The sequence below is a fragment of the Pseudonaja textilis genome, chromosome 8, assembly GCF_049901715.1.
Source record: "Pseudonaja textilis isolate UNSWEBS1 chromosome 8, rPseTex1.2, whole genome shotgun sequence".
NCBI lineage: Eukaryota > Metazoa > Chordata > Lepidosauria > Squamata > Elapidae > Pseudonaja > Pseudonaja textilis.
Genome location: NC_141997.1, coordinates 20,786,103 through 20,809,828, shown reverse-complemented (window position 1 = coordinate 20,809,828; position 23,726 = coordinate 20,786,103). Strand labels below are relative to the sequence as shown.

The 23,726-nt window shown below is 39.2% G+C and overlaps 1 protein-coding gene and 1 long non-coding RNA gene across 3 annotated transcripts; both read right to left on the bottom strand.

Moving 5' to 3' along the window:
* Window positions 1–5,868: 5,868 nt before the first annotated feature.
* Window positions 5,869–14,076, bottom strand: LOC113440785 (acetylserotonin O-methyltransferase-like). The gene is made up of 8 exons (XM_087938491.1): window positions 14,005–14,076; window positions 12,608–12,782; window positions 11,665–11,794; window positions 10,778–10,846; window positions 9,672–9,790; window positions 8,293–8,433; window positions 8,002–8,124; window positions 5,869–6,077 (listed from the first exon to the last, which is right to left on the bottom strand). The coding sequence occupies exons 1-8, from the start codon at window positions 14,074–14,076 to the stop codon at window positions 5,869–5,871; spliced, it is 1,038 nt and encodes a 345-aa protein (XP_087794617.1).
* Window positions 14,077–14,079: 3 nt separating this feature from the next.
* Window positions 14,080–21,720, bottom strand: LOC148125137 (uncharacterized). 2 transcript variants are annotated; one of them, XR_015744564.1, is made up of 3 exons: window positions 21,587–21,720; window positions 15,371–15,476; window positions 14,080–14,158 (listed from the first exon to the last, which is right to left on the bottom strand). It is a non-coding gene; the product is annotated as an uncharacterized LOC148125137 (long non-coding RNA). The 2 variants fall into 2 exon arrangements; XR_015744565.1 differs by lacking the exon at window positions 21,587–21,720 and adding an exon at window positions 15,579–15,687.
* Window positions 21,721–23,726: the final 2,006 nt, after the last annotated feature.

Genomic DNA, 23,726 nt, shown 5'->3' with positions numbered 1-23,726 from the left:
CTTCTTGAGTGCTTGGTTGGGTTAGGTGAAACCGCTGGAAGCAGCCACATTTGCATTAAAAACAAACAACCTTTCAATGGTTGAGGACTGCAGGAGCATTATTTATTACTTTTTAATTGATAACCAAAAAAGAGAAGAAACCAACATACAAAGATAATAATGATGGAGTTATATACTTTGCCAAAAATAGAAGGGGAACAAAAGAACATTTCTTTGTGACATTAATACAACAAAAAAATTATATCATATATTTTGTTATGACTATAAACAGTTATATATAATTATCAAATGCAAATATTAAACTATGCATAGATTTTAATATATTTGCATGACTAATCTACTGTATTTTGTAGAAGTATAGTCTACATCTATAGGCAATCTTCTCATAAGTGGAAACTACCATCAGGTCTTCAATCCACTGAATAAATGGGCCGTACAGTAATCTTTCCAATACTGTAGTATTAAGCTTTTGATCATAATAAGGATACAGAGAACCCATTTACCTAGTACTGACAAATTCCATGTATTGGGTATATGATTCAAGACAATATTATCCTCTGAAAATTATCAAATATTTCTTCAACACATGACAAGGTTTTGGTACCAAAATATCCATAAATTTATCATTATCTTTTATACTACTCAAGGAGGAACCTATCATATTCTGGTGTTTTATCACTTGCCATTTAAAAAAATATTTTTTTAATTACCTCAGTGAAGTGAATAACGCATTATCTAAATATGGTAAATTTTATTTTATTTTTAAAAGTCTGCCCAGCTGTTGCCTTTTCCTTCTCCAAGAACTTAAACAGCATTACTGTAGCAAAAAAATCAAATAAAATTATTAATCAGGAAGAAGTCAGTGTGAACACTTAATTATTGTGTTCTTCAGAGTCTTTTGATATCCTACTTAAAAATAAATAAAGACATGAGTTAACCTTGACTTCTTCAGGCTCCATGGACACCCATGATCTCCTCCTGGACACAGTATTGTGCTATTACTTACCAAAAATAATCATTTACAAGCATTTGGACAACATTTTGTTTTCTCCTATGATTTCCTAACCTGTTTCCACTTTGTCCCTACTAGAAAGAAAAATAAGTTAAGGAGGAAAAGAAAGAATAGAGTAGCTGATTAACCCCTATCTATTTATACTGCCCAGACTGTTTCTTGATCAGAAATCTTCCAAATAAAAATGAACAATTCATTCCATCCAGGTTTATCTGGCCCCATTTAAATTATACCACATACTGGTTGTTGTTGTTGTGCAGAGCATAGGAGAACAGTGTGTCATGTATGTTCATCACCTTGACTTGCTTGTAATACAGGCAGGATAAAAATATAATCAATAAATAAAATCAGAGATATCAGAGAAGCAACTAAATGCACAAGGAAAGATCTGGCAACATAACCTTTCCATGATAGTGTGAATTTCCTCTTTAAAGTTCTGACAACCACACGTTTGTTTCTTCATATTGTTAGTTTTCTACTTCATTTCCCCTCAAGACATTATAGAGTAGACAGCACTTTCTGTCCCCTGGCTCTTCCCACAATAACTCTATGAATCTGAGTCTCCTCAGTCATATTACAGTATTATGTGTTCATCTCCAAACACTTTGTTAGCCTTCCTCAGGCCCTTTTCATTTCTTCTCACCCCCGATGAAATGCTACCATATTTTTATTTGATTTCATTTGAGATGGCCACCATGCCTTTTTACCTGCCCTTTAAACTCCAAGAAAGAATCCCAAAGGAGTTTTCTCTGGAGACAATGCTTTTATAGATTCTACAATCTTGGTAAGCCACAAGTAAACTATGCAAACTCCATGTATTCAGAAGAGGCTGGAGTGCATTTTTAAAATATTCTTGTGGCAAAGGGCTCTCCCACAATGTAGTTTACTATGTTGACAATACACATAACTGGACCCTCATGTCAAGTAATCTTTTACGCAAAATACTTTATCTTCTTACCTGAAGCCTTCCGATCTTATCAACTGCATTATGACCTTGTAACTTTCTAAGTGAAAAAAAAGCTAGATTTTCTATTATCAATATGTGAATGATATGCAGCTTTACTTATCAACCCAAGACTCTGTAAATAAAGCTGTCTATTAACCCAATGCCTTAAGGCCTTGCATCTGGATGGGGAAGAAGAGACCAATTCAATGCAAGCAAAGTTGAGTGGCTTTGGTTATTCGTTCCCTTCCCTAGTTTACTATATTTCCACCATTGGCCACCATATTCAAGCCCTTCAATTCCACAGTTTCCTATTCAGGACTGATACTCAATATTGCGGGGCCAGGAGTACTCCTGCATTCGCTGCTACTGCTCAATAAGGAAGTGGCAGCTGTTGCAGGAGAACCTTTTCCCAGGTTCATCTTATGTACCAGTTACATCCTTAATGGAAGACCCTTCAGGTAGTCACTCATAGCTTGATCTGCTCACAAGGATGTTTATCAAGTATATTTGATAAGATCAGTGGGTAGGTCCCAGTTCTGGGAATTGAGGGACTTGAATATGGGGATAGAGTTACTCTTTGGGAAATGGAGGCTGCCCAATGTAGTAAGTGCTGACTCCAGATTAACAGTAGACTTCCCTTGACCTATAGTTTTAGGGGATTTTAATTTGCCTTCTCTAGAAATAGAATCTGAGGTGGTTCAGTAGTTCATGGCTTCCATGACAGCCATGGGCCTCTTCTAGATCATCCAGAACTTGACTTGTGGCAGTGGTCACACTGCAGATTTAGTATTCACTGTCAGAGCAGTGATGATATGATTTGAAATTGGAAACGCTCATGTAACTTCCTTTGTCATGGTCTGATCATGCTCTGATTTCTTTTGTATTCTCTAATGCCACAACCTACTACAGGGAGATTGGGCCCATTAGACTGATCCTTGTCCAGAGACTGATGGCCTCAGAGGAGTTTCAAAAGGAGCTGTGGCTTATCCCTGATGATCTCCTGCATGGTTGATTCAAGGCCTTGGTTGCTGCTTGGAATAAGGGGGACAGTAGCTAAGGCTTTGGATGAGATTATAACTACTTCCATTTCGGGTATCTATTAATCCCCAGGGCTTACAGAGGAGTTGACAGAGATGAAATGGGAGTGGAGACATCTAGATTGTTGCTGGTGATCAATAAGGAATTAACTCTACTGGATAGTGTGAGACCTGCTATTAAGGCCTACATCGTGGCTATAAGAGTGGTAGACTATTACTACATCTATAAAATTTCTCTCTAGATTTCTTTCTTTCATATGTAGATTTCTCATTATTCTAATAAGTGATCACTAATATGCCAGCTGTAATGGCTGCCAGATAGCTTACAGGTGTAATTCGAGATGAAGTTTCTGTACTATCAATTTCCTTTGTAATCAAGAATATTAATGGCTGTAGATACCTTGGTTCTTGAAGATATTAGTTTTTTTCTATGATTGTTGAATTCTATTTATTGTTGTTATTATCATCATCATCATTTTATCTCAAAGTTTACACATTTGCATGCAACTCTTAATAGCTTTTAGTGGATTAAAACATAACAATAGACAGAATAGTTAGGAATGGAGGGATTTATATTCCTTGCAGACAGCTGGTAATTTGCATCTTTTTAGAGCTTCGTTGAAGCACTTGGAGGTTTATCTGTGTTCTCAGAGTCACCTAAGTAGTGCTCCTGGTTCTGATAGTCTGCAATTTTTCCTCTGAAAATCCATTCCTACTCCCACATCATTCAAAGGAATGAACACAATACATTCTGAGTAATTTGTTATTCCTATAGAAGCTCACAGTTAAATTCACCTACAGGTAAGTAGACTCTCAAAACTTTAATATATTTTTGTTTTCACAATTGGATTATCTGTGTGTGGCATGTTTTTCTCAATATTTTATTTAAATATTTTAAAAGTAAAGATAAAAGTTTCCCATCCAATCGTGTCCAACTCTGGGTAGGGGGGAGAGTTTCATCTCCATTTCTTAGCCGAGGGAGCCAGAATTGTCTGAAGACATTTCCATAGTCATGTGGTCAGCATAGATGTATACCAAGGGTCACAGAATGCTGTTACCTTCCCACCAAAGTGGTACGATTTATCTACTCTCATTGGTTTACTTTCAAATTGTTTGGTGGGCAGGAGTTGGGGCAAGTAACAGGAGCTCATCCTATCACGCTGCACTCAGGTCTCAAATCCAGACTATCAACTTCCCATCTGATAATCTTAGCAGACTGCTGACCCATTGTGGCCCAGATAAATCTTTTAGGGTATTTTTTTTCCCATGAATGGCTTTATTCATGAATATAAATGAGATATTTGGATACTTCTTAAAAAGCTAAGGACAAACCTACTGAATATACTCCTAGACCAAGTAAGACAAAGCAATAAATGCAGAAACCACAGGACCTGTAGGGTATTTTATTGTGGACTTATTTTAGACTACAAGTCTGTTGCCTGTTCATTCACACAACTACTTGAAAATATAATGGGGTGGGCTAAGTAAAAGTTCAGGAACTCCTGAGGATCAAGACTAGTGAAAGCAATTGTAGAAATTAATTATGCTCCAGTGGCATAAACAAAATCATCCATTCATAGCACATATAAGCATAGCAGGGTAGACATAGTAGTATATCATATTAGCATGCAGTGAATGATTCCATTAAACTGCCCATTATGCCAGTTAAGTGAGTTTTGTTTCATTCTACAACCTTTCTTCCCATAGTTGTGAGTCACTGCCGTTGTTCAGTGAGTCTAGATTCCCTACTGACTTTGTTTCTCAGAAGGTTGCCAAAGGTTATCGTTTGATCACAGCATACTGCAACAGTCATAAATAGAACAGAAGGGAAGGGAATAAAAGATTTGGAAGGGACCTTGGAGGTCTTCTGGTCCAACCCCCTGCTCAGGTTGGTTGTCCAATCTCTTCTTAAAATGGTTGTCAAATGTCTTCTTAAAACTTCAGTATTGGAGCATTCACAACTTCTAGAGGCAAGTTGTTCCACTGATTAATTGTTCTAACTGTCAGGAGATCCCTTCTTAATTCTAAGTTGCTTCTCCTTGATTAGTTTCCAATCAGTGCTTTTGAGAATAGTTTCACCCCCTCTTCTTTGTAGCCACCCCTGAGATATTGGAACACTGCTATCATATCTCTCCTGGTCCTTCTTTTCATTAACTAGACATACCCAATTCCAGAAAGCATTCTTTGTATGTTTTAGCCTCCAGTTCCTTAATCATTCTTGTTGCTCTTCTCTGCACTCTTTCTAGAGTCACATCTTTTTTACATCGTGGCAACCAAAACTGGATGCAGGATTCCAAGTGTGGTTATATGAATCAGTTGTCAAGCAATTCATGTGAATTTTGATCATATGACTGGGAATGCTGCAACAGTCATAAGTGTGGAAAAGTGTCATGAGTCACTTTTTTCAGTGGCACTGTAACTTCAAACGGTGATTAAATGAATGGTTGCAAGTTGAGTTCTATCTGTGTATTCAGCTGTTACAAAAATATCAAGAGCAGAAGCATCCCTTCATCCTTGGGAAATGAGACTTGGTCTGATTCCTCCTTGGCGAAATGGGGCATTAGAGAGAAAAGGTAAAACACCAACAGTCTTGTAAGATTCTTTTACTATAATAAAAAGTATTTTTCATGTGCCTATGGAATCTGTTTTCTGATCTGGTCTACCTTATAGGTCTGACAAACATACATGGCACCTGCTGTGAAATTTCTACTTTCCTTCAAAGTACTTACAAAGTAGGGCTAGTAGTAGGTAGATAATAGCGTTACCCTAATAAATTGATACATCTGTAGATTCGCAGGTTGGAATCAATAGTAAAAGCAATTTTATTATTGGAATTTTATTTTAACACTCATAGGAATAAAGCAAACTGAATATTATTTTATGGCCAAAATGACATCAAAGACATATCCTTTTTTGAACTGAACATCTTTAAAGCCAGCTGTGTTGAAGAGCGTATGATGCTCCGATGCTTTCCGTGTTTTTCCTTCAGAGTAAAGCAACATTACAATGCAGTACAAATGAGCAGGAAGAGACTCCGATATGTCTTCATCAACAGTTGGTTCCACCAGTAAAACTCCACCACCTGTTGCAAAAGTAATTTGGTTAATTCAGGAACAAGTTGCCTAGAAAAGGAGTGGTTTTCTTACCACCTCCTTTTCTTTGCTGAGACTGTGACTTTTCTCTCACAACTTTGCCCCTCTTCTAACAATATTGTTTTGGACTCTTTTTTCCTAGGCTAAGGCCATGGTCTATTTTAGCCCCTTTGTGTCCCAAAAGTTATCGTAATATTATGCCAAGCTGCAGCTCCTTCAGCATTGTCTATCTCCTAACACATACTATTTTAGCCCACTTAATTCAGGACTGCTTTTGGCAATCTGCCTATACTTCATCATGGAAATTTTAAGCAATCTTTTCCCAACTGGACTTTGCTTATATTCAATGATAAATGGCCTCTCACTGCCTTAAAAAGGTAAGAAACAAATAGGTTTCATAATCTATATGGGATTTAGGCACCTATGGGAGGAAGTGGTTTCCACAGTATACTGATTCATGATTCAGTATGGTTAGAGAATGTGATCCAAAATGTAATTATAAAATTTCTTCTCAGAGTTCAGATTTAATAGCTAAGAAATATTGTTTGTGCTTTAAAATGTCAAGTTTGCCTCCAGGAGATTATACATTTAGAAAAGTGTTATAGCACGTATTTTATGTGCAAATGGATCAATTTCTAATTTATTAGGTAGAAAACTTCCACCTTTCTATCTCCAAATCTGCTACCACCTATTTTAGCAACACAATCCAGAATCAACATTATTTCTTCCCCACTATAAGTATTCCTCAATTTATGACCAGCACATTCAGTGACTATCCAAAACTACAATGGTGCTAAACAAAGGGAATTATGTTTAATAATTAATTTAATAATAAAGGGATGATGTTACCTAGTCTGGTAATGAAATGTAACATTTAGAAACTAAATTAAAACAAGTTTAGAGAGCAAACCACTGCCAAAAGGGGAATCATGATTCCTGCCTGAAGTTACAGCTATCGCAGTGCCCCTGTGATCATATGATCAAAATTTGGGCACTTAGCAGTGCATCCACAAACACACCATAGGGACAATTCCTTCCCACCTGTTTATCTCTCCCCACCATCTCAGTTGCCCACCTAGTCCTCCAGCACATACAGAGCTGCCCAGGAGGCCTCAGCCTGGTTCCTACCTCTCTCTACTGCATCACATCCAGAAGGCTCAGGCCTTCTCCCTGCTCCACGTGCCTCGCCTATTACATTTGCTTTTCTGCAGCTACTGGTAGCTATCCCAAACCAATGCCAGACGGACCTGAACAGCTAACAACCATGATGTTTCTGAAGAGTAAAAAGGAGCAGAGGGAACTCTTGTATGGGCTGGAAAAAAGGAAACTTTGATCCTAAACATCCGAGCTTCCTTTCTCTGGCCCTGGATATTGGTTCTTTTCCATGCATAAACAGTAGGCAAAGGCCTGCTATGGACCAAAGAAATAAAATTCTTTGAAGCAGATCAATCATATACTTTGGGAACTATCAGGCAGGTTGCCTTCACCCTCTTTCTCTTACACAAAACTACCTGAACTGTATTGTCTCTTACATCTCTAGAACACATCCCCTCTCTCCGGTGAATGTGACCCATCACAGACCTTTTGGTTCCTAGCTTCCTTTCTCCAGCCCAGTGCACAGAAGGGGGTAGACTGCCTTCTTTCTGCAGGCAGTTTTTCAGTCTGAGTTTAATGATCCCTACAATTGTTTAACAACCAGGAGACCAGGATTGTAGCTGTTGAGCGAAGCAGTCATGTGAAGTATGGCTTAATGACGGCAACCACTTACAATCAAAATTATGAACCATAGTACTTGTGTATTGCCAAAGCTTGTTGTTAGCACATAAAACAGCCATGCAGGGCTCTGATTGGCTTGCTTTTCTTCCCATTCGCAAATAGCAATTTGTCTCTTTCTAGTAATGTAAATATGCCTACCTGGCTTACAGGCCATAAATAATTTTGTTAGCAGCTGGATGCACTTTTCATCACTCCAATTATACATGACTTTTGATAATATGTATAGATCTGCTTCAGGAATTGGATCTTTAAAACAATCCCCTGTAAAAAGAATAATCCTTTTATTAAAGTAGGACTCTGTCAAAGCCTAAATCATCTTGGAAAAAGAATTGATTCTCCCTTTCATAAAGATTGTCTCTACAATACTACTAGCTTCTTTCAGAAGTGCTTTTTAAAATGGCAGAGATATTGATTCAAAACTTATATTACCTTCATGGAAAGAGATCCGGGAACCATCTGAAAATAAACTATATTTTTTTGATTTTTCCACAATTTCAGGAAGGTCACAAAGTTTCACAGTACAATTTGGGTACTTTGAAATTAATTCCTTGGCTAAGCAAACATTGTTTCCTTAAAAAAAAATGCAAAAAAAAAAGGAATTAAGAAAAAAATCCTGTATGTCAACATTTGTGATGATTTACTATAACCTTTATTAAGATTTCTTAGTTATTTCCATCACTTTAGGTTTTATGTAGCTGGGCTAAGCAGGTACATAATACTGTGATTTAAACAAATATATTCATTGAAATATGTTGTCTCATTCATTGTCCTACACTGTTGCATTTTTGTTGGTACCTTTTTACTACCTCTAAGGAGTTCATTTATTTTAAAATCTATCCTACTAGATGTTATTTTTCATTCCACTCCTATCCAGTGATTCTTTGCATCATTTCTTCTCTTATTACTTTGCTTTATCAAAACTAAAGATCTTACTTTTACTCTAAGTGTCTGTAATAAAATCTGAACAGAAATTAATCCAATCTTTTCTGTTCCATTATTGTTTACAGTTTTATGTAATGTATCTGTTTTATAAGTTGTGTTGTTTTCCATTCTGACTGTGAAAACATTTTTCAAACTTAATACCAGCTATTCAAGGATCTTTTATCCTAAAACCTCCACTATAGTAAATCTATGCTACATTATAGCAATAGCACTTAGACTTATATACCGCTTTATAGTGCTTTACAGCCCTCTCTAAGCGGTTTACAGAGTCAATTTGGATACTCATTTTACCCAGCTCGGAAGGATGGAAGGCTGAGTCAACCTTGAGCCTGGTGGTATTTGAACTGTAGGCAGCTGGCTGCAGAAGTAGCTTGCAGTACTGCACTCTAACCGCTGCGCCACAGAGGCTCCATATTATGTTTTACTCTTTTTTTTCTCTGTGTGTGCCTTTAACTAAGTTTTGACTCCTGGCGATTGCCTGAACAAGTTCCCCCTGTTTTCTTGCCAAGATTTCACAACTGATTTGCCATATTCTCATCCTAGAGCTGAGAAAATAACTGGCCAAAGGTCACCCAGGTGGGTTTCTGCTTGAGGCTGGAGCACAACTCTTGGTCTTCCAGTTTCTAGCTTGATGCATTTAACCCCAACAAAAAGCTCTTTCGTGGATTAAGATAATGCTTATAAGATAATTCATTTTAAAGTTGATATTCACAATCAATGTTTAAATTCTAGGAGAGGAAAGACACAGGATTGGATCCTTCACTCTGCCTTTTACAATTAGGAAATTACATGTTTTGACAGAACCTGAGTACCATATCACATTAAATTAATAATAATGAGTATGATTAAGACCTTCTAGTACTTACCATCTAGATTATAAATGAGCTGAAAACCAGAAAGATCAAATGAAGATACAACTTCTTTTCCATACAGAGTCCAACTTTCATTCGTGTACCTAAAAAGGCTTTCGGCACCTTCATTTGATCTAGAATTAAAATTTGCTCTGGCAGATGATCAACATACATATAACTAAATGCAATACAATATGATTAACATCTGATCATAAAGCTGGAATTATACTTTTCATTATATGGCTATGGTTTCTGCAGGCTTTTGTGTTAATTATCTAGTTTTAAGAAGCAGGTTGTTAAATATCTGAACTGAAGTTGATGGCATTTATTAGTCCATATGCACCTAAATGAATTATTCCCAATTATTCTCTATATGCTCACTTTATACACTGAACAATTCCTGGCCAGAACTGCTAAATGTGTCAATATGTGCTTTAGGATCAGCTGTTCTGGAAGGGATCTGAAAAATAGTCCAACGTTTTTGTGGACTGGCATTTGAGCAATAGAAAACACAGGACAAGGATTTGGGTGACTCTCTGGGTAATGAATGAAAGCATCTTTGTTCCTATACCGCACATTCTAGCAGTTGAGATGTAGTTGACCTAGCTTGACTTGTAGATTTTGAATGTCCCTTTTGAAAATTAATTCTTGGACATGTTGTTAGAATATCCCAATACCAGAAAAAGATAGATAGAAATCTTGAAAAAATCATAAGACAGAAAAGACATGGGCATGGTAATTGTGCTTCACTAAAATCCAAACATAATTACTTCTCAAAAGAAAAACCCTCTCTTCAGTTCTTTGTCTTCTTGCAAACAATCTGTTCTTCAATTTTCATAACTGATAACTTGCTTAATCATGTTGTTTGCAACCTAGTCCCCAAGTTTTGACTATAGGTTGGATGGAATAATGTGAGAAATAAGAGCAAACCTGGGTTTTGGTTCTGCTTGTGACACACTGGCCAAAATCATTGCAGGCGAGTAGTATTGCTAATTTAGTCTTTTGGTCTTATGAAAATATTTGCAGGGTTGCAAAAATGAGATAGGTTAAGAAAAACAAAGGAAAACAGCTATTTACTGCCCAATCTTTATATAGAAAAATCATAAAAATGCTAGTTTTACCTGTACAGAGGTTCATAAAAATCTTTTGGAGAAATGCCATGTTTCGACAGAATCTCAGTGTTTCCATCCCTGTAGCAGATATTTTTGTTTGTTTTTTAAAAAGAATTGAAAGTAAAATAAATGACATTGGTGATTATATTCTTTTAATTTCTTCGATTATATTCAGCATCAAATAGTGCTTGTATTCAAATAGCAAATAATATTACTTGCAGTTACTCAAAAAATAAACACTAATGGAAAGCTAGAAAGAGAGTAAATTGAACTGAGATCTTGATATTCATTTTGTTTCACTGTGTGTTTTTTATTATTAAATAGTATGATGACCAAACAAATTCCTTTAACCAAGATTGTTTTCTTCTTGGCTAGTAGAGAGCAGATTGTTGTCTTTTGAAGGATTTTTTTCACATTGATCATTAAATTATGAATTTTAAGGTTTTAAGGTTTTGATCAAATGGGGTAGGGTTAGGGTTAGCTTTGTATGTATGTGTGCAGGCATGCTTGTGCATGTGTGGAGACATTTTCCAGAAAGATTTCTCAAGAATTAAATTTTCATTAAGTGAATTTGCAACATGTACCACTGGAATGTCCAAATGGAAATGGGTGTTGGGTAATCAGCTCACTACCATCTATTGAAACCCCATCTCTTGTACAGTGCAGAAAAGTACTTCAAGAAAGTACAGGAATTGTTAGTTCTTTCATCTCAACAGAGTAGCTGAGAAAACAGGCAAATTGTATTAAACGATGACGATTCTACAATAAACGAGTGAATAATCAAGAAATCTAACAGCAATCTCTGAGTGAGGACTCAAGTTTCTGATCTTTTTAAGACTGGTCAGTAAAGTGTCCTTGGTGAAAAGATTTTTATTCCACCAATACGCTCTCCTTACCTCACAATTTCAGGCAAGTATTGCAATGACGAATATGTGAATTCCGAACAGAACTTCATGGAATAATACTGAGACTTTGGACTTGATTTAGCCAGAAAGAGATCAGCAAACTCTGTGTTCCCATAAAGGTCTGAAAATGAAAGCATATTATAAATTGCTTCAAAATACCATTTCTGAATTCCATATACTTTTGAGATGAGCAAAGCATAATGTTCACTGTAAGTGAATTGTAGTTTTCAGTTTATTCCAGTTTGTTTCAGTCATGAAATCCAAAACATTTGTTCTGGCATTCCAAAAAGTAAGGTGACCAATTTTTTTACAATGAAAAGGAGGACACAAATAAATTGAAGAAAAAAAACAAAGCCATTTGCGCATGGCACACTCTTGCACGCGGTGTACTCTTGTGCATGGCACTCTCTCTCAAAACAATTCTCAAATGTGGAGCGCATGCGTCTCATAATCATGTCTCGCCACACTGTACCGAACCTTGACGAATCTTCATGTCAAATACAAATACGTCACATCACACACAATGGACCTGATCAGCATCGATCAAATACGGAGATTTACAGATTAGTCTTCAAATATCAAAAAGGAGGACATGTAGGAGGACACTTTCTGGGAGAACTTACAGAACTTACAAAAGGACAGTCCTGTCCTCCCTAAAGGAGGACGGTTGGTCACCTTACAAAAAGGGCTGCTGACAATGTTGAAATAAGTTACAGGCTGGTAGACTGGCTGAATTCTCTGGATATAGCATTTATAAGAAAACAAATTAGTAACCAAAACTCATTAGCTATGTATAAGTACTTCACAATGACTAAATCAAAACAGAAGAATAATGAGGAAAAAAATGACCAGAAAGTGCTAACTTTTTGGAAAAGAATGCTATGTGATCATTTTAAAACAACTGTAACTGCTTCCTCCCTGCTAACAGCATCACCTTTGCCATCCTTCCATTCCACTTTCAGAACCTTTAACCCCACACAGGCCCTCAGCAGTGTCTGCATCCCAATGAGACTGGTGTTCAAGCGCTCAGCCACAGTCACAGATGATAGCAGTTCCCCCGACTCCCTCAGCAAATCAAAGACACCCAGCTGACTTGCACTAAATATGATCTGGAAAGAAATATACAACATTTACAAAAGGAGACAGTGTGAGTACAGATTTAAGCTTTTTAATGTGCCAGATTATGAAGAGAATCATATTCGGACTCCAGAGAACTATGTGCTTTGGAGCATGAATTGTGTATAGAAGAAATGGAGCCAGTACACTGATCCACTCAGCTAGAATGGTTCCTGAGAGTAATATGGATGACATATAAATTTAATAAATAAATAAAAATTACAACACAGATGAGAGCAAGTAAAATTATATATCCCTCTAGAGTGCTTGGTTCCTTTAGTGCAGTGGTAGCTAATCTTTTTCGACTCCTGTGCCGAAAATCGCATGTGTGCTTGCGCACACGTGCTCACATGCCAGCACCTAGAAGGCAATGCATGCTGGGGGGGGCACGCCCATTGCGCATGCATGTGTGACCTCCCTGCATGCACTGTGCATCTCTGCACTTGCACGTGTGATCCCCCATGCACCTGTGTATGTGTGCATATCCTTTGCGCACCCCCGCACCCTGCGCATGCGATACCCAATAATCAGCTGTTGGGCATGCCCAGTGGGGCCCTTCTGGGCGACCTCTTGTGTGCCGTTAGAAGTGGCTCTATGTGCCACTTCCAGAACGCCATAGGTTGGTCATCATGGATTTAGTGTATTTGTTGGGGAAATAGCTGGAAGGAGCCACATTTGTATTTAAAAAGCAGAACTCTTTCAAGAGTTGTCTTTTTCATTTAATATTTATTGCTTTCAAATTAATAACAAAAAAGAAGAAGAAAAGGAGCAAAACACAAAGACAATAATTATGGAGATGCATACTTTGCCAGAAAGAGAAAAGAAAAGAAAATTTATCTGAGAAAGATGTCTGACCCCACCCAAATTGCAATTTTCTCATGAGCGGCAAATATTATCAGGTCTAGAATAAATGGGGTCATGGGTACTATTTATGATGCTCTTTCCAATTTCAGGTAAAATAATACCCATTCATTTTAATTGGTTTAATTTAATTTGCTTAATTCAGTTAATGATTGCAACATTGACTTAATGATTGTGGCATTTGCTTAATAACTGCCACGGAAAAGTTTGGAAATTTACTGCCAGTTACAAGAATGCCTTGACTTACAACCATAATGACTTACAACCACCAATCCATTGAAATTTTGCACAGGGAAAGGATATTTTTTAAAGATTGAATACTCCATATATATTTGTAAGTATTACATATCTTACCTTTGAAATTACAAACGAATACTGGTAATGAAATAATGTTTTAATATTTTCAGTTTCTTCAGCTGAACTCATTGTGTCCTTAGGAAGTTCTACAGTTCTCCTTTTCATATTAAATCAAATGTCTTTGCAGGTCTAGCACTTCAGATATTTATGGCTTGATATCACAAACAGATAGAGTTGCAAAATTAAATAAATGCATAAAGAAATTATTTTAAACAATACAAGAAAGCAAAGGGAAAGAGGAAAGGAAGATTTCATTAAATATATGGTAATAAGAATTACTTCTAGTCACAAAACACAAATATGAGAAATATATTTGGCATGTTCAAAGTGATTCTAAGAACTTTTTTTCAGAATCAGATTACTTTAAGAAGGAATCACATTTTTGAAAATTAGAAAGTCCTATCTATTTATACTGCTTAGAATATAAATAAACAGATCATTGCATCTAACCTCTTTCAAAATAAACCACATGTAGTACCTGATCCTATTTATATCAGCATTTGTTCCCAACTATAAGGCAGTTATGTGCTATATCCCATCTTTCAGCACAATTCACCTCAGAGGACTGTGGTTGTGCAGAACATAGGAGAAAGGTGCATTATGTATATTCTCTACCTTGAACTACTTATAATGCAATAAAGGCAGGATAAAAATCAAATAAATAAATAAATACAATCAGGAATGCCAGAGAAGCAATTAGCTGCACTAATGCAGGATTTCTTCCATAAAGCTCTGAGAGCTTATTTGTTCATATTGTTAGATTTGTACTCTTAATCTTCCTTCGACAGCATAGATAACATTTTCTCCCTCCTGGCTCTTCTCACATGGACCCTATGCACCAGTCCCCTAATCCTATCATTATGTCTTCATCTCCAAATACTTTTGTAGTCTTTCTCAGGGTTTTTCATTTCTTCTCATCCCAGGTGAGACACTATCATTCTTTTGGATAGTCACCTTCCCTTTTTACCTGTCCTTTGGATTCCAAGGAAGAATCACAAAGGAGTCTTCTTTGGAGGCAATGCTTTTATAGGTTCCAGAGTCTTGGTAAGCACAGCTAAACTATGCAAATGCCACATCTTCAGAGGCTGGGGTGCATTTTTAAAATATTTTTGGGCAATGGACTCTTCCTCAATGAAGTACTGTGTATACTGTATCTGTTGTTAAAAATAGAGTTCAAAAGTGCAGATAGAAATCTTTCCAGAATTCACTTCTTCCTTAAACTTGCCCAATAACACATATAGACAAACACTCACTTTGCCTAATTGTTGTGACTCAAACTGTGCAATAACAAACTCCTCTACTAAGGAAGTAGAAATACCTCTTCTGCTAACTATAGTAAATGGCAGCTGAATAGAAACTGTACCTTTGGTCTTTCATTTCATTTCAAAGCTTTTATCCCCATTGCGGAGCTGAAGAAATTGAGTTCAAGAGTTTGTTGGTTGACTCTTTACTGATGTCTCTGCCTTCTCCTAATCAACACAAATATATCGAGTAGTACATGTTACTATGTGTGACACATTGAGGGCAGAGCACCAAATTCACACTTTACCCAGAATACTTTAACTTCTTACATGACAGAAAAATAAACACAGATGGCTGGTGCTTCATTTAACATCAGACTTTGATGTTTTGCATACTGCACAATCCAAATATGCCTTACATCCCTTTACGTGCAATCCTTCTGTGGCTTTTCACTGCCTGCCTCCTGGCGACGACAGGGTCTGAACTCAGAGCCCTGGGCCTTCTCATGATAAATAAATAAACACACGGCACACAGTGTTTACTCGGGATGAAAAGGCACTTTAATAATGGTGGGTACTCCTTTTATAGGCTACATGCACACGTCATAGCAGAGACAAAGAAGCTTTCTACATAATTATGCTAATGCAAACCTATACCATAGCTGGTGTCTTATCGCTCCTACTTCTTAGCCCCGCCCAGTTACTTTTATCTCCATAACTTTCGTTTCTCCCATATAACTTTCGTTTCTCCAGCCAGTATTTTTCCACACAGTCAGCACTTTATCACATGGCAACATTAGATTGTCCATCCATCACTTTTACAAGGTTAACCATTGCAACGTTTAGCGTAACAGTACATTGAAACAGTTGACCATTGCAACATTTAGCGTAACAGTACATTGCAACATCTCCTCTGTTTTTGTTTTATTTGGAAAGTGATATTAACACTACCCTAATGGTGATTCTTGCTCGCCCCCTCCTCCTCCGAGTCTGAGGCTTGCAAGTGCATTAGGATGCATGTTTTGTCCTTACCAACACTTTTGATGATTTCATCTTTGTCTGAGTCCGAGGAGAATGATAACAAAGGTTGCTTTTCTTGTGTATGGGATATGAGAGTATTTACCTGTTTCTGAGTTCGTGACAGGTTGGAATCCAACTGGCTTAGTCTGCGTTTTAAGAAGGCCAAAACTTTGCCCAAAATACAAGGGCCAATGGTACAGAGCACAAGTAGGAGAATAAGAGGACCAGCAATGGCAGATACTAAGGTGGTTAACCATGGGGAGAAGTTGAACAGACCCTGATACCATGTGTGTTGAGCCTCTCGTTCTCTTTGCCTTTCTTTTAGTCTCGTATCTAACTCTTTCATAGAATCTAAAACCACTCCTGAACTATCTGCATAAAAACAACATTCTTCTTTCAGTGCTGCACATAACCCACCCTGCTTGAGGAACAACAAATCTAAACCTCTTCTATTCTGTAAGACAACTTCAGATAGGGAAGTGAGGGAGTTCTGCAAAGCAACTATAGATTGTTCAATGCGGCGTAAGTCTGCATCTATGGTGGCGCTTAAATGGTGAAAATGCTGATCAGAAGTAACAAGGCCAGCTATACCTGTGGCCGTCCCAGAAGCCCCCAACCCCAGCAGTGCAGCTAGCGTCAAAGCAGTTACTACTTCTCTTTTTGCCCTAAGGTTATATTGTCTAGGTTCTAGTAAAGAAACAAAATCTTCTGAGTTATATACATCCATTTTTGGCAGTAGCTGGACCTGAATACAGAATGATTTTTTTGTCAATAGTACATCTCCGTGGACACATGCAGTTAAACCTGTAGAGCAAGCCTAAACAGAGTTCAGCAAAGTCAAAATGTAATTTGGGGAAATAGGAAGAAATCATGGTGTAATTAGTTGTAGAGTTGAGTATTTGTCCATACGCGTCCTTGATGACCCATGTGATGTTGTATGGTCTGTGGGCGTTAAAGCTGGTGGATGTTCCATCAGTCCAGTGAAGCGAACAGCCAAGCAGGAAGAAGAAGAGTGTTGCCTTCTTTTTCGGATGATGGCTCCGCTGATTGTGGGCGGTGATATGGGCGGACACACCTTGCAGGAACCCAGAGAGTTCTGTCAGGAAGCTGGACTGCTGCGTAGCCTCGACCCCAGGTGATCAATTCGACAGGTCCTTTCCACGCAGGATCAGGTAACTGTCTATAATAGACAAGTGGTCTCGAAGTGGGAACAGATGGTTTAGTAAAGTGTCGAGACGCAGCAGACAGGGGAGGGGTGCCAGTGAGATTGAGGAAGTTAAGCGTATACAGACAAACATTTAACACATTTTGTAATACTGGGAGGCTAGGGGGGCCCTTAAGGCCTTTTGACCCCATGTATCGTTGTAATGCCAATTTTAAGGTTTGGTGAGCCCTTTCAACTATAGCTTGCCCCTGGCTATTGTAGGCCATCCCAAACTTGTGGATAATGGACCAGTGATGGCAGAACTCAGAGAATTGAGAGCTGACATAGGCTGGTGCATTATCTGTTTTTAGATTTTTTGGTGGTCCCAGTACTATGAAGGTCCGAATACAATGATTGATAACGTGCTTTGACGTTTCTCCCCTTTGAGGGGTGGCCATGATGAACCCTGAATAGGTGTCAATAGACACGTGAAGGTATTTCCAAGGGGCAAAAGGTGAGAATTGAGTGACATCCATTTGCCATGTCTCACAAGCCTCTATGCCCCTGGGATTAATCCCTTGAGGAAGGGTTTTTGCTTGCAAACTGCAAGTGGGGCATTGTTGTATGATTGCAGTTGCTTCTTCCAGAGAAATGCCAAATTGTTTAACCAGAGCCTTTTTGTTTTGATGAAAATAACTATGACTTTCCCCTGATAATAGAGGGGAAGGTTGAGGCATCTTAATACTGATGGGAAGTACTTTACAAGCAGTATCAGCTACCTGGTTCCCTTCTGAAAGGAAACCTGGGAGATGTTGATGACTACGTATGTGGGCTACAAATAGAGGATGGGTCCTAGATTGAATGAGCATTTGCAGCTAAAGCAACAGTGTCATTAATGATGGTTGTATAGAAGGAGATAGATATGCCTCAAAAATATGTAAGACCAATTGGGAGACATATAGACTATCCGTTATGATGTTAATTGGTTGTCCAGGAAATGTCTTCAAGGCTAAGTTAAAAGCAGCTAATTCAGCTTGCTGTGCTGATGATTGGGGCTTTGTCAGTTGCTTGTGCCAGTTAACTTGATCATACCAGACACAAGCACCATGAGTTTTAGAGCCATCAGTGAAAACTGTGATTGCTTGAATTAGTGGAAAAGCAACTACTGGAGAGGAAGAGGTAATAGGTATCATTTTAATTAGCTGCAAACGGGGGTCAGAAGGGAGATGGCAGGAGATGGGACCAATCCAATTTTCCAGAGCGTCCTGTAATACATCTGACATCTGAAAAAGGGGTTCCCATTGAGAGAGTTTGAAAGGAATGTGTATAGCTTGAAGATCGTGAGCGAGCAAAGCCTTGGCTCGGTGACGTCCCTTGATACAAAGCAGAGCGAGCTGAAGGGCTCTAGAGGTGACAGTTGCTCTAGGAGTGTGAGGGAGGTGAAGCCATTCGATGATGTATAGCTTTTTTGTCTTGGGATCAATTTGGAAAAGAATGGCTGTGAAAAGGGCTGGTGTGGGCAAGACAGCCAAGGAGAGCAGACAGTTAGGGATGATGCGATCAAGCCCGTGAGGGCATGGAATAGAGAGGAAAGGGTTGCAGTAATAAGAGTGGCTACTATAGTGTTAACAGGCAATGAGAAAGGTCGATCACCTCCAGCTGCAAGAGAGAGGCAATTAAGAGCGGATGAGTCATAAAGAAAGGGGGCAGCGACCGCCCCTTCCATGATCAAAGAGGAGTTTGAGATGAGTAAGATGGGCATGTGAGGTGAGAGCGGACGGGGGAGCGTAGCTGTCAAAGGGAGAGAAAAAACAGATCCAGGATCCTCATAGATAATAGCAGTTGAAAGCAGAACAGGGGAAGCTGTTTGTGTGGAGGGGGGTACAGCCTTGGGGGTGGGGCTAGAAGTGTATGGCTCAGAAGGTCCTTGAAGAATTTTGTTGAAAGACAAAGAAGGTTGAGAAGGATCAGGGAGCCTGCGAAAGGCATTTAAAGCGGCATTTCTCATGATGGGATAACCCTGTGCTCCCATCTGAATTTCATCCTGTGGGGTGCGGATGGCTCCCTGACAAAGTTGATGGTCTAGGGTAATGGCCTGAGGGAGACCAGCTGCTGCAGCACATTGAACAGCTAAGCGATAGTCATTGTGCCAAGCGGCAAGTTGGGAAGATGTTAAAAGCAGAGAAGCCATCATTTGCCATTCAGAGAAAAGAATATTATGATTATTAGAAATGTTTTCTAACAAGTCTCTAACATAGGGTGACTTAAGGCCATATTTGGCAGAGGCGGATTTGAGTTCTTTCATGAGATCCCACTCCATAGGAACATATTGAGGTGCAGGATTTGCATTTCCACCACCTGCCGGGGCTTGGAGGACCATGGGAAAACAAGAGAGGTCCTCTGGATCTATTTTTCCTTGAATCAGTGCTTCCTGAAAGGTATTACGAACAGGCAAGGAGGCAGGAGGATCATTGGAGTGGATAGGGTTAACATCAGAAACAGGAGGGGGGTTGTAGGGAGGAGGGCAAGAAGGGGTGACGGAGGGGGAGGCGGGCAAGATGGGGAGGAAGGGAGTGGGGGGGAGTGGGGGGAGGAAGGGAGAGTGGGATACACAGCAGGAGGTGGAGAAGTTTTTTCCGAAGAAGGCAGGGATGGAAGGGATGGAGGCATGGGTTTTTTAGAAGATGGAGGAGGCTGATCCGAAGTTTGATCAAGAATTGGATCAGGAATTAAGTCAGAGGGAGGATAAAGAATATTAATAGCATTCATAAGAGCTCTCCAGGCGTAAAGGATTTCAGGGGGGGCTCGTGGAGGCTCGTGGATGTATTTTCCTATTTCTTCCCAAATATATTGTTTTAGAGTGCCACCTTCTGGATAAGCGGGGCAATTTTTTTGAAGAAACACAAGAAATTTAGTGATGGCCTTTTTAGATATAGGATAGATCGTTGTGCCGTTAATTTTCTGCGACTGGGTCGCCTTCCTGACTAAAAAGTGAAGCTCTTCCACATGCTTGGACAGAGTCTTCGAAATTGGGGAGCCCATACTTACGATGCGCTTGCTGATCTCCAGTGCGTAAGATGGGAGTCAGGGCAGCACACTTCTTCCTGAAAGTCGTGCTGTGAAGATCACGTCGTGAAGGATGCAGCCAGATGCAGCTTTGCTATGGGAGGATATCTTCTTTGCTGAAGATTCCTGGGGAGGGACCCATAACACGAACGGCGTCCCTGATTAAGGGAGGATGTCTTCTCTGCAGAAGATTCCTGGGGAGGGACCCGTAACACGAACGGCGTCCCTGATTAAGGGAGGATGTCTTCTTTGCTGAAGATTCCTGGGGAGGGACCCGTAACACGAACGGCGTCCCTGGGCTGCAGCTGGCTCGTCCTGCTGGATCACGTCGGGGTCACCAGTTGTGGCTTTTCACTGCCTGCCTCCTGGCGATGACAGGGTCTGAACTCAGAGCCCTGGGCCTTCTCATGATAAATAAATAAACACACGGCACACAGTGTTTACTCGGGATGAAAAGGCACTTTAATAATGGTGGGTACTCCTTTTATAGGCTACATGCACACGTCATAGCAGAGACAAAGAAGCTTTCTACATAATTATGCTAATGCAAACCTATACCATAGCTGGTGTCTTATCGCTCCTACTTCTTAGCCCCGCCCAGTTACTTTTATCTCCATAACTTTCGTTTCTCCCATATAACTTTCGTTTCTCCAGCCAGTATTTTTCCACACAGTCAGCACTTTATCACATGGCAACATTAGATTGTCCATCCATCACTTTTACAAGGTTAACCATTGCAACGTTTAGCGTAACAGTACATTGCAACAGTTGACCATTGCAACATTTAGCGTAACAGTACATTGCAACACCTTCTGCATACTGGTCCATCTTTTGAACAACTTGGAAGCTGGAATAACCAAGCTTTCTGTGCAAACGATGAACACATGAATCATGTTTTGCAACATTGCCAAATGTTTGTGCACATTGAACTTTTCGTCCCTGTAACATATAAAGGTCATCATGCTTTATGCCCTTTGCACAGACAATCCCATTTTTCTTTATAAGACACTCCCCATATACAAAAGTGGTCTCAAATCCTTGCTTGTCTAAACTAGAGACACTAAGCAAATTATGCTCCATTTCTGGCACACATAAAACATTATTAAACCTTGTTTCCAAATATGGAATTTGCACACTGCCTCTTCCAATGACTTTAGCCTTCTTGCCATTTGCCAAGGCTACTGGGTTTCCTGCAGCTTCATCCATCCTGTAAAACAATTTAGCATTATTAATAATCGTTTGGCTAGCCCCACTGTCTATAAGCCATTGATTTCTTCCATTACTATGCTGGCTTTTGCAACAGCAATTTGTCCATCAACTTGTTTTTTTTTTTGCAGCAAACAGTCTTTCTTTAAATGAGCAGAGTCACCAGAGATGAAACATCATTTCTGTTGTTGGGCTTTCTGCTTAGCTGTAATCTGATATCTTCTACTGCTGTTCTGCTGGTCTTTGGAAACTCCAAGACTCTTATCTCCGTGCTGCTCTCTGCAGACAGTCTGGCTGTGGAAATTTCCATTGCTCCTCTTGAGCCCCCTCCTCAGGAATTTTTCCTCCCTGAGCCTTTTCCTATAATGGCACTTCTGCTCTTCAGCTATCAGACACACTTTCAGAGCTTCCAGACTCAATTCCTGCTCTGGTTTTCATTCAAACACTGCAGACACAATGTTCCACATTTCATCTAGACTATTCAAAATTAAGAGCACTTTCTGAGATTCTGGAATCCTCATCCCATGTTGTTCTAATTCCACAAACAAAGTTTGCATACAAATAAAATGCTGTTCCACTGAATCTCCTGGCTGCAAACGAGCTCTATACAACTTTCTTGATAATTATATGATGTTGCATGCAGATACACTCACATAAACAGTCCTCAATTTATCCCAGACTTCCTTTGCAATCTTTAAATCAGCTACATTGATAAACTGATCGTCTTCTAAACTTAAGATGATATAAGCAAATGCTCTATCATGCAGTTTCTGATCTGCAGCATTCAATGGTGCCTGGGGTGGATTTTCAACGATATTCCAAAGCTCTCTAGCATCCAGGAAACATTCTATTTTTGCAGCCCAAATAATATAGTCCTTCTGACCCAAATGGGGTAGAGAGTTTCTTTAATTTTTTCATCCATCCTGCGAAGCATCTTGCCTTCTTTCTTACTTTTAAAACAAGAGTTTCACAGCTTTAATTACAATTCAGTCTTTTCTCTGGGCCCATAAAGTTTTGCAGCGTTAATTCAGTGCCAGTAAAATAAACACAGATGGCTGATGCTTCATTTAACATCCTTATAAACATATTAAGTAGATTTTTCAAACCAATTGTAGATTTCTCCAACATGGAGCAAACTCAGACAGAAACATGTTGCAAGAACTTCAGTAGCAACTTCAGCAGTTCAGAAACAGATATCAGTTTCACTTTAGTTCAGCAAGCAAGCAAGTTAGTTTCATCTTCAATAGACAGACTCAGAGCTCACAATAGCTTCAGAGCTGCAGAGCTTAATATAGAGCCATGCCTAGGCTACTTCTAGTTTCAGTTTCCAAACTGTTCTCGTTGGCTGATTTAGTTGCTATGCCTATTCATTGGCTGACCTTGTTACCGTGCTTTATTCCAGTTCATGAATGTACTCTGACACAATTACATTTTGACCTTGTAGTCTTTCAAGTGGAAAAACCAGCTGGATTTTCAGTTATCAGTATGTAAATGATACCCAGCTCTACATCTCAATCCTTTGCAGATGAAGCTATCAATCTACTGACCCAGTACCTCAAGACTGTTTGCATATGGACGAGGAGGAAGTGACCAGTTCAATGCAAGCAAGATAGAATGGCTTTGGCCATTTGACCTCCCAGGTTTACAATATTTCTTTCAATAGTCTTGCTTGGGGGTTCAGTTCCCTATTCAGGACAGGTACACAACATGGGGGTTCTCCTGGACTTGCAGCTGCTGCTCAATCAGAAGGTGACACCTATAACCAGGAAGGCCCTTGTCCAAATTGATCTGGTATACCAGTTGCATCTCTTCCTTGACAGGAGGCCCTTGAAATAGTCATTCATGCCATTGTCACCCCACCTCCAAGGATGTTGGTAAGGACAGCGGGTGGATCTCAGTCCTGAAAATTGAGGGGCACAAATATGGAGATGGGATTACTGTTGTGGGGATGAAGGTGGATGTCAGCGTTCCAGAAAAACAAACTCCAACACCAAAACTCCAAGACAGGCATTTTCTCAAAGTTCCATTTTATTTGAGTTGTC